This window comes from Hevea brasiliensis, chromosome 13 (genome assembly GCF_030052815.1).
Source record: "Hevea brasiliensis isolate MT/VB/25A 57/8 chromosome 13, ASM3005281v1, whole genome shotgun sequence".
Taxonomy (NCBI): Eukaryota; Viridiplantae; Streptophyta; class Magnoliopsida; order Malpighiales; family Euphorbiaceae; genus Hevea; species Hevea brasiliensis.
In genome coordinates this window covers 76731392-76747501 of record NC_079505.1, presented here as the reverse complement: position 1 = coordinate 76747501, position 16110 = coordinate 76731392, and the positions used below count along the sequence as shown (strand labels likewise).

General features: G+C 32.4%; 1 protein-coding gene across 1 annotated transcript; it reads right to left on the bottom strand.

Annotated features, from left to right (window-relative positions):
- Window positions 1–519: 519 nt before the first annotated feature.
- Window positions 520–3434, bottom strand: LOC110663096 (uncharacterized). Its single transcript, XM_021822317.2, has 2 exons — window positions 1844–3434; window positions 520–1704 (listed from the first exon to the last, which is right to left on the bottom strand). The coding sequence occupies exons 1-2, from the start codon at window positions 3118–3120 to the stop codon at window positions 822–824; spliced, it is 2160 nt and encodes a 719-aa protein (XP_021678009.2). The 5' UTR covers window positions 3121–3434; the 3' UTR covers window positions 520–821.
- Between the last annotated feature and the right edge of the window lie 12676 nt (window positions 3435–16110).

Genomic DNA, 16110 nt, shown 5'->3' with positions numbered 1-16110 from the left:
CATCTCATTTCGTCTTCGAACAATCCCTGCTAGTCTCAAATTTTGGCAAGATGATTCCCACCTAAGCATAGAAAAAGATGATTGGGAGACGATAAAAAAATCTTTATAAATATTAGCAGGTGAAGGCGAAGCTCTAGATATGCATAAGATGAAGCATGTTCCTCTAAAGGTTGGCTGCAAAAGTAAATTGAATAATTCAGATCATAAAAATAATGCTATAATAATAATAATAATAATAATACCAACTCTGTCGATTGAATTTGATAACTCAATTCAATTCAAAAAATAATTTGAGAACTCAGATGTCAATATGAAAATGGAAAAGAAAAAAAAGGAAGAAAGAACTCTAATGAGTAAATAAAAGAAACAGAGGGTGAAACATCTTGCAGCTATCCCAAAAACTTTCTTACATGGTTTAGCCAAGGATTGCTTCAGATTGAATTGGTCATGCTCTGTTCACAGTAACAGGGTCATAGGCAATGGGCATGCAATACCTCATGAATCAAAGAGACGCATAGATTTGATTGAAAGCTCTAACCACTTATATAAACATTTATTCAGTAACTGATAATGAACTGCACAGCACACAATATATGAAGTTTGATCTTTTACAGTATAATCCAAGACCACTTTCATTTCCTATGACAGTAACAGTATGACATACAAGAAGGGGTAAAGATGAGCAGAGTTCCTTATTATATACCACAAATACAAAGCCACAAACCAATACCAATAGAAAGACAGATGCTAAACATAAAATTTGAAAATGTAAACCACACCATTTTTTCAAAATTGTTTCTTCTTCTCCTTTGCCAATGGGCCTAAAATGGCTGTGAAGTTCTAACCTGCTGCTTGATGTTGTCAGTGGGAAGCTGAGCAGAACTTTCCGGCAGTACTACAGCAGCAGCTGCAGTCATAGTTTGGTAATGAGAAGGCATTGCGGGCGCAAGAGGCTGAGTATAGTATATCTGAGCATGAGAAGGGTCAGCAAACTCATACGCATAATTAGCAGGGCCGGCAGAAGGAGGAGCGACAGAATGAGATGGGTGATGAACTTGAGAGTAGCCAACATATTGCTGTTGATGCTGGCTAGAAGGGACCTGAACTAGTTGTTGTGTGCCAGTAGTTGTTCTATACATGCCTCCAGTCGCCATTTCAGATTTAGAAATGGGAGCATTTCTCATGGGATTATAAGTTGCAGGAGGAGGTCCCATTGTGGGATTGGGAGGTGTTTGGGGGCGGGAGGAAGGGGCAGTAGGTGTGGGCTCATTGATGCTAGATTGCTGCACAGGCATATTATAAGCCTGGGTTTGCCTTGCTGGTACATAGTACACTGGGTATTGCTGATCAAGCTGGTGATGATGCTGGCGATGGTGTTGCTGCTGGGGAGGGTATACAGGGTAATATGCAGAAATAGGCACTGCCCCTGTGGGATGATGTTGAATGTAATGAGCACCAGCGGGTATGAATTGCTGTGGTTGTGGTTGTGGTTGCTGTTGCTGCTGTTCATATAGGGCTTGAAATAAATATCCAGAATCCTGAACCTGTTGTTGAATCTGAACACCAGGATTTGGATCAGAGACATTGAGCTTTGGATCAACAGGATTAGCAGGAACCCTGCTGACTCCAGATGGGATATGCACAACCTGATCTTGATAAATCATGGGTTTTTGTCGATTTATAGGATTGCTAAGGCTACTATCACTGAAAAATTAAAACAAACAAGAACCCAATTCAAATTCTGATCATTTCTCTACACCATACCAATAATGCGATCATAACATTCAAATATTTCATTTCATTTATCAAAGGCATAAAATGTAAAGGAGTTATGTATATGCACCTTGAAACTGAATCTGGAGAAGGTAAATCAACAGCTCCTCCACTACCACCACCACTTGACTTCTGCTGTGTTTGAGGTGGCGGCGGCTTTCTATAACCAACTGGAACCCCATGGTCCGATCTCTCATCGTCGGAGAAAACCCGATTCTGATACTCACCGACTACCACTGGAGTGCCCACGGGCACACCCGTTATAGCGATAGAAACTGGCATCGGCGGTGGCGATGACAGAACCACAAAACCCTCATCTTGCTTCTGCCCAACAGCTCCACTACCACCACCCACATTAATCTGAGAAAACTGATCCTCAATACCCGCCACCTTCTGATCCTGCACAACTCCTCTAACCCCTCCACCTCCTCCACTACCACCTCCATCCTCCACATGAACTCTTATCGGAGGTAAATTCGCAAGCGAAGGAGAAGAAGAAGTAGACCCAAATGACGACGTAGTCTCCAACATCGGAGAATCCGGCACAGAATGGACATCCTGACCTTGCTTCGCGTTCTTCTGCGACCCCTCCACATCTCGAACACCACCAACTAAATCGAGATTATTATTATTCCCATTTAGGCCATCGTCATCGAGACCCAGCAAGCAATTGACAGAAGCTGAATCAGAAAACCCTCTATCCAACAACCCAGTAGCCCCATTCAACGCATTCAAGAACCAGTCTTCGGACTTGGCACTATTTTCCAAAATCGGCCCAATAGACTGAGATGATTCCGGCTTCGAAGGGAACAGAAACAAACGCAGCCTCGATGGTTTGGAAGAATTGGCAGCGTTATTATTAGTCCGGTCATACTCATCGATCATGTTGTCCAAATCCTCATCGGTAGTGACCGAAATAAGGGAATCCAAGTCCTCGCTGGGGAGCTGATACTTGAGAGTGAAAGGACGGCCGTCAAGCAGAGTATTTGAAAGACGAGAGGAGAGAGAAGAGAGACTAGTGTGACGGTCGACAACAACGATGCGGGTGTCGCCGCCAACGTAACACAAGGACTTGTCGTGGGGGCGAGGGACGATGTGGCCACCGTTAGAGCACATGAGGCGGAGCTTTGAGGAGAGGGGAGGGGGGTCATCAAAATAAGAATCAGTCGTGCGAGAGCGAGGAGAGGAATCAATGGAGTCAGGGTAGGTTCCGGCGGAGGTATTGGTAGCGGCTAGGTGAGGGGGCAAGGTGGTTGCCGCGGTGGTGTTGGTGGGGGTGGCAGAGGTGGTGGTAGTGGTGGAAAGGGAAGAAGCAGGCGGCGGTTGAGGGGGCGGTGGTGGGTCCATGGGAGAGGTTGCAGAAATATAAGAGAGAGGGATAGTAAAGGAGGAACGATTAGTGGGACTTGACGCTCTTATAGGTACTCCACACCCCGTCTCTGGTCTCCCCAGTCACCTCCAGCTGCCGCTGCTGCTTATTATTATTGTATTGAAAATTAGTTTAATTTAATTTTATGGAAGGGAGGAGAGAAATCAGGGAAGGTGCGCGTGTGCGTGTGTGGAGAAAAGAGAGAAGAAAAAGATAACAGCGTAAGGTGAGATGGATTGTTTACTGATTGGCCCCATTTGGGGGGCGACATGGGTATTGCCCTTCGCTCATTTTTTGCATATATCCCTTTGAGATTTGGATTAATGCCTTTGGAATCATTCTCTTTAATTTGTAGCAAAAAAATATTGATGGTAAGTTCATTGTCTAAGAGAAAATGTTAAAATATTTTCTTTGTTTAAACCAAAATTATGGCCTGATTTTTTTAATTTAATTTTAATTTTAATATATATATATATATATTAACACCCCCAAGACATGAGGAAGGGGCCTATGGAACATCCATCATAAATACAGTAGCATCAACTATAAACAAAGCTCATCGAGCCAAGTGGTGAGCTATTGTATTACAAATTCGTGGCACAAAACCAAAGGAAATACTATTAAAATTGCAGCTCAAAGTGGATAATATCATCCACCACTAGCCTAGCCGGCTGTAATCCAACAACCATCGAAAGGATATCATCAATATGAAGCTTGAAATCTGATTTCAATAATCACAGGCTAGAGAGAGACCACAAGCACTGCGAAGCCTTCAACAACAGACGCATCATAAATTGATACACACAACTTCTTCCTTGTAGAGAGCATCACTTGTCCTAAAGATTCTCGAACAATTGTTGATACTTGCCTTAAATTCATATTTTAAGACAGAAAATACGAGTAACAAAGTGAGTCGCTCTAGCACATGTCAAATCTCGAGAGATAGTCATGAAATTTTGAAGGGATTCAAATTTATTCCGAATAGAGGAATGAGGCCTTAATCGATTCCAACAATTAAAGAATCATAGACACATTATGTTTCTACTTAATCAAGGTTCATAACAAGAAAAATTCAGTATCACTAAGTTTTGGGCACTAACTTACAAGAAAGCACCTTAAGACAATCGCTGCTATATCTGGGAAGGCACTAGTCAATTTCACATAAAGTGAGAGCTAAGTGGTTGATTGTGATGCAAGAGGAGTCCTTTTGGCCACGTAAGTTCAAGAGCTCAAAGCTAAAACTAATTAGAAAGTGGAGCTAAAAAGCATAGAGGCATGGAAGTCTTTGAAAGTGCTTTGGAGCAACCGACAAAACTCTCACAGAGGAAGTGGCCGATTGCTAAAAAGAATAAACCACAAGCGGGCAATTCCTACGGGAAAATATCCCCTTATATTATATGTGATGAATCTAGAGTTAAGAGATGGGAGTGATCGTAGACTAGTACAAGGGAGAGCCAAACCCGAAAACCTTAGCAATGCCATGAAGCAAGAAGGCTTATAAAGAAGAAGTGGGTGATTACCATGAAAAAGGAGGGAAAATTGTGCGATTGAAGTTCCTTAAGGTTCCTCAGGGTGTGGTGCAACACCATGCAAAATTTGGGAGCATTCAGAGTCAAGCGCAATAAAGTTTCAAGCGCCAAAATCCTTGGGAAGCCCTAAAAGCAATAACCTTTATATAGATTAAGAAAGGCTCCAAAAGTGGGTGATTGGAATTCCTAAGGCTGTCTGAGGACCTATTTTGACATCATGCCAAGTTTGAGAGTAGTTAAAGATCAACATGATAAAGTTCCAAGCATGGAAACAGCTAAAAAGCCTCATTGTTAGTCCTTACTAAACCTTGAGAAAGGGAAGCAGCCGATGGACAATTAGGAACAATCATAAATGACTGATTGGCATTCTTCTCAATAAGGAATGAGCTAAAATGGAAGATAAACCATCTTCTTAGCCATGGGATGAAAGTGTTACTAATTAGTCTTTGCGACGTATTATCCAAGAGTAAAAATAACTCCTAAGGCCTATTCAATAGCAAAATCGTTCCGCAGAGACATTTCTCTTAAGTAATGGATTTTGGGGCACCAAGACTTGATGTGACATAAGAAAGACTAACTAAGGCTTGGAAGCCTTAAAACAAGTATAAATGGCTATGAAGCATTCAGTCCGACTTATAAATTGTGAATACTGCCCTAGAGCAAACCTAAGAAGGGAAAAGGATTGCATGCCGTCGATTGGCCTTTTTATGGTGCTCTAGGCATCCAACCCTCTACCTGGTGATGTAAGGATACTTAAAGAACGTGACTCAAAGGCACTTGCATCATGGAAAAGACCTAAAGCAACAAGAGCTACTAGAAGACAACTAATCATTACTAAGCAAGTACTTCATGAAGAAAGAGTCTACAAAGCTAAAAAATGACTCATGAAGAAGCCATTAAACTAAGGATAAGAGTCATGAAGCACTTATAACCCTTTAGATGGTTGCAAGCCCATTTTAAGCAAAGCACGACCATATACATTCCTACCCTGAGATGGAGTATTACCACAGATAAAACGGTGTGAAAAATGACCATTCAAACCTACCTTGTACGTCTTGTAGATAATCACCACCATGTATATAATCTTTGTATAAGATCTCCACCATCCATTGTTGTTGTGATAAGAGTTAGTCATGCACGTACTTGTACTGCTAAGACCCTATATAAAGGGTTATACTTCATTAAAAAAATCATCTAGAATTCACCAGACTTTTAAGTCTTTTATGTTTTTCCTTTATCTTTTGATCTTAATGATCTCTCCATTCTTAACTTCCAAACGTTAGTAAAAACTCTTATAGTGCTTCCAAGGGTGCTATAAGATCGTACTGCTTCCAGAGGTCATATAGACCCTTATTGTACTTCCAAAAGTGTTCTGACATTTATCAACTTCCAAAAGTTGATGAATGCTCTTCTGCGTTTTCTATATATGTTGTAGGATTGCTCGCCCTTTTAGGTTGGGAAGACCATCTTGGATCTTCCTAAGGTTCAAAGGGACTCATCCAGCTACTTTTAGGTTATTGAGAGTCCTTGTGAATAATTGCGAGCCGCTTCAACTTCTAGCTATGTCAAGCAAAGATGACACTTTCTCCATTGAAACTATTGTTGCTTGTAAGTAAACACAAACTCACGATGCATAGCCTCTATTGAACATATTATTAGCACATTTGCGATCATGCCTTTTATATGAACATTATGCGCTAACATCTATAACAATAACACCTATATGGAAATTAATCTTAAATAAGCATCTATTGCCATTATATATGAGTTTTCTACCCTAGACTTTATTTCAAAGAGGAAACTTTAATAGCCAATGAAACTATTAATAGTGGCATTTTTATTTTTGAATTTTAAAATACTTTTATTTTATTTACAATATATTAATTTTAATAATTAATTAAATTTAATTTTTTATTATTATAATATCAAATTACTTTATATATTTTTATATATTCCTTTCTTTATCATACACGTGTGTGTGTCTATATATATATATACACACACATTATATTTATATATGTATGTATATATATGTATGTGTGAGAACATATTATGCTTATATATATATATATATGAAATGTATAATATGCTAGAAGTGGGTGGATAAGGAAAGGCACAAGCTTTTTTATGGGGATTTTTTTTCCTAATTTCAGTCTTATCTTTTTTTTTATCAGAAATTCAATCTTATCTTGCCATGGTAATGATTGGTTTTTGAAATTCAAATTTTAATCTATTTATTAAAAAAAAAAAAACTTTAAAAGCTCATTAACCGCTAAAAAGTAATTAAGCTATGGGCCAACACCAGCACGCTGATAGGTGACGAAATCATTACTTTAATTTTTAGATTTTTTTCTAAAATTTGAAAAAAATAAATCTCAAGAGCCACACGCCTAAAATTTGGCGCGTGTGGAGTGGGAGCGAGGGAGGAAATGGGCAATGCGATTGGCAGACTGCGTCCATCTGGACGATGGAGTGCGCCGTAGAGTAAGGGAAACGTCTACAATTAGATTTTTGGTCAGTAAACAACAAAAGAGATAAATATAACTTAAAGATGAATCAGGCTCTTCTTCTCTTCAAATCTTCCTTTCTCCATCACTAATTTTTATTTTCTTTTCTTCTCTTCTGAAAATCAAATTGAAAATGGTATAATGTTAATTACAATTAAAACAATTAGATGCTCCTAATAAATTGTTTTATTTTTAGGAAACTATAATCTTTTATTTTTAGTGCATGGGTTCAAATAGCATCCCTCTAAAATCTTTTTTTTTTTTAGGAAACTATAATCTTAAATGTCAATGTCATCATAAAGAATTTATTATGGAAAATTAATTAAATTAATTGGGGCCACTTTAATTTCCTTTCTCAATAATTGATTTTTTTTTATTTTCAAATAAGGAAAGATATTATTCTCTTTAAAAAAAAAAAAGAAAGATATTATTCTTTCTCATGTCTCTGAGCATCAACACCATGAAAACATATCTATCTCATAACACAATGGTCAAATTTATCAAGACTCAAAAGGGAAGAATTAGAGATGCGTACGCCAGCCACCGTTCCTTATTTTTATAAGAAACCTGCAAATTAATCAATTAGTTTTAGGTCTTAGTTTAAATTATAATAATTATATTTAGACCAAATAAACTGATTAAATCAATGAATCGGTGAATTAATTTTTAAATCAATTTTAATTTGTAATTGAATTAGATGAAAAAGTAAATCAGTGTAATTCGATCTACTTATCTCTTGAACCAGTGAATCGATATACTCAATTAACTCAATTTAATATAAATTTTTTTAATATGAAGAATTGAATTAAAAATTTCATGAAAAAATCTTTAAAATCAATTGAGCTAATTCCGTACTTATATATTTTTTTATTTTAATATATATTTTTTATTATATATTTAATATTTTATAAATATTAAGAATTATACATTTATAGAAATTTTTATATTACTTAATATTTTTATATAAATTTTAAAAATAATATTAAAATTAATGCAAATATAACTTAATAAGTGTTAAAATTTTATGAGCCAATTATAATAATAATAATAATAATAATAAAAACTGCAAATACGTTATTAGTGTAAGTAGAAAAAGAAAATAATAAATAGCTGTGTTGGACATAATTTAGTAATAATTATATATATATACTGAATTTGAGAGACTCATATTTAACTTTTTTTATATGTAATAAAAAAAATTAATATGAATGAAGAAAGCAATAAAAAAATTAGTATTCTTATTATTAAATTTATTAAATTTAATTTTAAATTATTTTTTAACACTTTTAATTTTCAATAAAAATTCTGACATTGGCAAACAGATCTCAGTTTCCGATGGCCATTCCCTCGAAGCACATTTCTTGGCGTTGTTTTTCATCTCAGGCGGATTGGTGTTTGTAGCACGAGCGGGGGCGACTACGTACAGTAATGGTCCTGATGGAGAGTAAGTAAATTTTCCTTTAATTTTTTTACTTTTATTTTAAAATATTTTTTATTATATAAAGATATTTTATTCATTAAAAATGAAATTTAATTTTTTTTATTTTATTTGTAAAAAATTGAGTTAAAGTGAATAAAAAAGTAAAAATTATGTACTAAATTGATATAACATTGACATTGGACTTAATTAAATATTACACTCAAGTTTAAGGATCAATTTAAATTTTATGCTAAAAATTTTCTGTCATCTAAAAAAATCATATCATTGTCCGTGATTTTCATATCCAGCTCTTATCTCTTGGCGTAGTAAAACGCAAACTGTTATTGTACGTTCTAGCACAGAATTTGAATATTGTGCTCTTGTTGATACTACATCACAATTGCTTTGATTACGATAGTTATTAACTGATTTAGGTGTCACTCATTCTTTTGTCACAATGCTTCGTTGCGATAATAAAAGTGTCATACAGATTTCTCATAATAATGTATTTCATGAGCATACCAAACACATCGCAATTGATTGTCATTTTGTACATCATCATATTATTCATGGCACCATATGTTTGATTCCTGTCTCTTTTGTCAGTTAAACCGTTAATATATTCACCAAAACGCATCATCCCGCTCGCTTTCAGGATCTCTTAAGCAAATTCAAGTTGGCACCTGTGCTACTACCTTGAGTTTGAGGGGGTTGTTAGTATAATTATAGTAATTAGCATGATTATGGGAGATTTATACAGCATAATTACAGTAATTATTATTCTTATCTAAATTAGTTCATATTTTCATGTATAAATAGATATAATATCTCTGTAAATAAGATACAAACAAATAGACAATCATTTCTTTCATTATTTATATTCTTTCTTTTAACAGAAATATATGGAAAAGCAAATATAGGCTTTAAAATATCATTGATATTAAAATTAAAAAATTAATTAAATGATGGACCAATTACAATTTGTAGGGCATTATTTGATTCAAAATTGGTCAAAATGAAATGATCTTATCAAAACTTGAAAGCAAGGTCTTTCTTAGGCTACCAAAATCTAATGTGCAATTTAAAAATTGCCGCTCTTGTAGTTGTAGCCTTTCCAAAAGTAAAGGTCCCACCCAAACTGGACCCTGTTTGGTGTTGGACTTCAACTTTTTTTTTTTTTCCTAGAAAAAAATAAGATGAATTTTAATTTATAATTAGAAAATGTAATTTAATTAATTGAAATTAATAATGCAATTACTGAACTAATCATTGAAATTCATTAAGCTGTCTGTGTTGATAATAGAATTGAGCAACCACAATTTTGTTATTTTCCAATATTTAATTCAAGGATAAGGATAAGAAAAACAAATAAAAATTTCATCACGCCTTGACGTAGAAGTCATTTGGATTAGATGCTGCATGCTGATGGGAGATTAATTAATCTCCCCCAATTTCACTAACCCTAATTAATTAAAAAGGGGGTTTTAAATTATATAACTCTTTTAGTTTTTAGGTCAAGAATGAACAAAAAGGAAGATTTAAAAAAATGTAACTGACCTAATTGCTAATGAAAAAGCCAAAATTTAAACATGTTATGAATTATACATAAATTTATCCCTTGAAAGAATGTTAGTGGGTAGCCAGCCAATCATAATGCAACAAATGAAGAATGTCATAGGCCTTGTAGTCATCATTATTAGGTGGCAAATTAAATAATAAGGCATTGTTTGGTTAAAATATAAGGCATTAAGAATGAATCACCATTAAAATCATAATAATTTTAATAAAATATTTATTTTCATAAAATCAACACTTATGCACATTCCACAACCGATATTGGAAGAATCAACCCACTGCCAGATGGGTCTGTTTTTTGAAATATACATTTTCAAAAAATTTATTTTTTAAAAAATATAATATAAATGTATTTGATATATAAATTAATTTCCTGATAAGTAAATTTGCTCCTTAATTACAAAAAAACAATAACAACCATAATATAACTTAAGGTATAATAAATTAAAGGATAAATTGATACATTATGTTTTATTAATTTTCTATGTAAATCATTTCTCTTGTACAAGGCAGTTAGAATGACTTACTTTTTGATAAGTTGATTTGATAATGCAAATTAAACAAGGTTTTTATTCTTTATGAGAAATTATACTTCTTTAATCTACTTACTGCTAATCAAATAAAGCGTAAGTACTTAATAAGTTTTAGCATTTTCAAGTCTATAAAATTTCGAATTGTATTTCAATTAGTGTTAGTTATATTAAAAATACAAGTACTCAATTAATTTAGATAATGGAATAGAGGATTAGTTTAAAGTTTTAGCCTAATTTGTATTGTATTCATCATGGGGAAAAAGAAAGTAGAACTAGAAAACCTGTGAAAGGAGGATTGAATTGGGGAGAGTGAATCCACATTCCAAAGGAAGCAAGACTGCAAGAGCATGGCATTTAGGGAACAGAGAATCAAAAATTGAGGGAGATTGGGATCACTTTAGGAAACAGCTAATCAAAAGTCCTGAAGAGAAGGCGCAAAAGAGATCATGAGAAGCAGGCCAGGCAATTTCTTTAGGTTCTCCTGGTTCAAGATGTCGTCAAAGTTACAAAAGTCACCTCGATTTTATCACATAAACTTGCTTCTTCTTCCTCTTCATCTACTTTCCAGTTGCAATGTTCCTGCACTGCCAGCCTACATATTTTGCAGTCTTTTTATATGAAAAAAAAATATGCTCATTAATTGTCAGATATATTATTAATAAATATGGTTTTTTAAAATAAATTTAGAATCATAATTTTTTTTTATAAAAATTTTCTTTTAGTAATTAAAATTTCTATAGAACATCTATAATTAATAAAATTAATAGGGTAGAATTTTGATGAAATGTACTATTTAAATTTTCTTTCATATAATCCTAAATTGTTTTAAACTACAATATTTTTTAAAATATAATTCTCTATCACAATTGTCTCAGTCTTTCGTAAAATTATATTTATTGAATAGATCAAATAACAATAATTTGAAATTAATATGTTATTTTTATATAGTCTGAATTTTGGATATAACTTAATTAATTCGAATTGTGATTCGACTGAAAATTTTCATACTTAGATCCAATTGAAATAAAAACTGAGATCTGTAGTAGGATAAATATTATAATATTATCCCTCGGCGGTGGTTAGAGTCGTAAGATATTCAAAAAACATACTGAAATTATGATTTAAGTTTTCTGAGTGATTATACATTGCTTCATTTTCTTTTGTCTTGTCCATAGACGTAAACTTTACAGTCAAATTATGTTAAATCCTGTGTTATTCTTATTCTATGTTCTATATTATGTGACTGTGCGATTTGTATATATATTTTAGATATGTGTGCCTGCTATACTATAATAATTATTTTTTACTAAAAAAAAATAAAAGTAATACTTATTGACAAAAACAGAAAAGTACTTAGTGAAAATAAAGGAGAGCTGAGTATTCTGGTGTGACCTTATTAAAGTTTGTAAGTGAGCAGGGCATGTCCAGGGACTAGTATTTCAGGATTGAACATTGGATATAAAGTGTGTGTATGTGTAAATTATATAAAAATAAGAATTCTGTTACAAGGTCTAGTATTTCAGGATTCAACATCAAATGTAAAATGTGTGTGTGTAAATTATATAGAAATGAGAATTCTGTTACAAAGAAATACCTATCGACAAAGAAAAAGAATAGATAAATAAAAAAGATAAAAACATTTTATATATATATATATATATATATATATATATATATATATATATATATGAAATGTTATTTGGGTGTAAGATTAAGTGGTATGGATACTTTATTGGCAAATATATAGAAAAATCAATTATATTTCTGGGGATATAAAAAAATATTTCTTATAATAGTGTGTGATAGTTTATGTCTTTCATTATTCTTTTTCATTGACAGATCCGATGAAATAAGAAAGCTTTGATGCTTTCCAAGCGATGCGTTTAGATAATTGGGAATAAATTCCAACACAGTATCATATGAAAATTTTTTTGGAATACTCCGCTTCGACTGAAATTTCGAATCGAAATCTCATAACTAACACACTACTGCTTTCTTCTTTTTCTTTTTCTCTCTTTTTGGGTTTTCACTAACTGAGGCCTATTGTCCATCTTCTATCTCTCGGGCAGGAGACGACTCTCTTCTCTAATCCGATGTGAGTCTATCATCACCCCTTTGGGTGGGACTGTAGATTATTTTGTGTTGCATTTTGATTGCTTATAGGATGGTGGTTCATTTATGAAGGTTATTTTACACCTGCCATGGAACATGCAATAGTTTAGGTTCCAAGTTTAGTGACAGTAGAACTCTTGTGTTGTGGATGTGTTTTTTAATGGGTTGGGGTGGGTTGGTGACTGGTTTTTCCTACCTAAAGCTAAGATCTGCTGGGATGGACGAGTCGTCCATTAGTTTGCATGATATCTCTTGGGGACGCCGTCGATGCCACTTTCTTGTACTGGATCTTAAACCTCTTTTCCACTACAATGGATTATTATATATTTAAAAAAAAAAAAGACTTTAATATTAGACTAAAATTTGTTGGAGATTTTCTTTAATTATCATGCATGCCAAGAAGGAAAAAAAGAAAAGCTTGCTTTTCAGAAATAGTGAGAGAGACAGATTGGAGTTACGTAACTTCTCCTGTGATAAAACCAGTCGCAGATAGCATCCACAGAGAGTGGAGACCACCTCGGTTAATTTGTCTAAAATTTTCTAAGATGGGATGATGACAATGATGCGCATTGGATACAAATTTGTATCACATCACCGCCTTTTTACGTGGAAGGATTCGAAGCAATCACCGTCAATTTCATCTTATATGTCATTTAATTCTAAGGACCTCTCAAATTTCAAACTAATTTTAGGAAAATTTTAAAAGGTTATTAAAATTTATAAGAAATAAATAAAAACTTCTTATTTGAAATAACAATTATTTTTACCTTTTTTTAATAAGAAAAAAAAATAAAATTAGAATAGCTTGGAGGAAAGACACAACAATTGCATCTTGTTATAATAAAGGAAAGAGCACTCGTAGAGGACTACCCAAATGGACAACCTTTACCATTTATTTAGATTGAGGTAAATGGAAAGAAGGGAAAAGAATTTAAATTAATGACTAATACTGTAACGCCCTACCCCATCCTAAGAGCCTCATGGTTTTGTTTTATAGATAGAATAAATAATTTTCAGGATTTTTCTCAAACGAGCATGCTTAACCAGGAGTTCTTCCAATTCTTCATGCCATTCCACCAAAAGGTGCACCCCATTAGGAGCCTTGCCCTCCCAGAGGACCGCTAGATAGAGCATGGGATGTTACACACACTCTCATATGAATTCATCTCTCACTCATAAGGATACCTACCCCAATCACTATGCAAATTTAGATAAAGCTAGTGCACACCCAAACCCCTAAAAAAACACCTCCCAACAAGACTGCTTAACAAGACCCAAGACATCCTCAATCTGACATCGCATAAGGCATAGTTAGAATCCATAGACATACCTCTAATGAACCTTTGAGAATTCATAAACAATTTCCCATGGGTCTTGAGCCATAAAAAAAAATCTCTACTCATTCGTAAGCAGTTGTCATATCTAGATTTCATTAGTGATTGTTGTTGTAGCTTTATATAATTTATATTTTAGACAAAAATTTCATTAATATAAAAATTATTGTGTTATTTAAATTTAAAAATTAGATTTGAAATATTGGATTTGAAATTTAGAATTTCAAACTCAAAAATTTAAAAATACATTATTTGGATAACAGAAAAAGTTTCAAATTTTAAATTTAAAATGGGCCAAAAAAATCTTTTTAAGATAACTTTGAATTTTAAATAATATAAATAATATTGTTATTTCAAATTCTTTTTTTTTTTCAACTCTCTATAATTACTTTGAATTTAATCAAAATTTAAATTTATATTTTTAAAACTTTTCAAATAAGTTATTCAATTCAAAATCCATAAATTCAATTTTATGTACAATTTTTAAAACCAAATTATAGTGAAATATTTTTTTATATAATTAAAGTCAAACGATATATATATATATAAGAAAAATTTATCTCGATTAATACGATTTTTTAAATGATAATTTTATATTCAATATAGGCATTTAAATTTTTTTATCTTAAATTTTGATTATAAAAATCGAACCTAATACACTTGCCACTTGAAATGCAAGGGATTAAAAAATGAACAGGCTAGGCTGCCCAGGCCATTCCATAAAACTAAAGGCTGTCGTGTCAGCCGTAGATTAATGTCAACCCACCCAAGAATTTTCAAAAAAAGCAAATGCAAATGGCTTTCTATTCTTTCAATTCATCATCGTTGTCTCGAATCTTATTCGATTATTATATCATCGACCTTTCTACCCCCGGAATTTTAACATTGAACTGAACACAAATACAGCATTCAGTAAATCTTCAGATCACCATTGCCCTGTAATATGGTGCATTCCATATTAGAATAAAGCTCAATTTACCTATGCACTTATTGGAAAAAGTTTAATTTAGTTTATTTTTAATTTTTAATTTAATTTAATTTATAAATATTTATACTCAAATTAGTTAAATCGATTAATATGTGTTATTTTTTAATATTTATTTATTTTTTAATATTAAAATATTATTTTTATATTATATTTTTTTATTTTTATTATTTAATATTATTAATTAAACTGAAAATATAAAAAAATATCTTTATATTTTCATATAATTAATTAAAATTTTAATTATTTAAATGAAAAAATATGATTTTTGTATTTGATGTTTTTAATTTAAAATTAGAAAATTATAATTAAATAAAACTAAAAATATAAAAATATTATTTTTTTCATATTATTAATTAATATTAAAAAAGTAAAATATAAAAATAACTAATTATAGTTAATTAATTAAGATTAAAAATAATTAACTAAGTAATTAATTATAAAAATATTTTGAAAATTAAAAATAAAAAAGTTAACTCATGCACCAAAGTGGTAAGTGAGTTGTAACTTTCTCGAATTTGGGCTAATTAGACATAAATTGAAATTTTTAAATAATATTAAATTAAAAATTAAAATTAAATTAAATTAAACCTCTCTAATAAGTACAAAGAGGAAATTAGACGGTATTCCGTTCTATATCCATGGAATCTTACTTACCAAATAGTATTAATACACTTATCATAGGAAAGCTAATGTTGCATAGCCAAACGGCTGAGGAAAGCTATTATGGGCTCGGCCCAAGTCCATGGCCTTCTAGACTCAGTTTTAACTATTTTGAGCCGCTCCAAAACTCATTCTACACTCCATTAACTGCTCTAAACTCTAATTTCATTCTTTCTCTTAATTAATACTTATGCGAAGAGAGTGCTCTTAGATTCGTTCAAAGAGAAAATAATTTCAGTTGACATGTAAATTGATTTGAATATACCGTTAATCATAATTAAGAAATAAAAAGACAAAAACTAATGGAAAA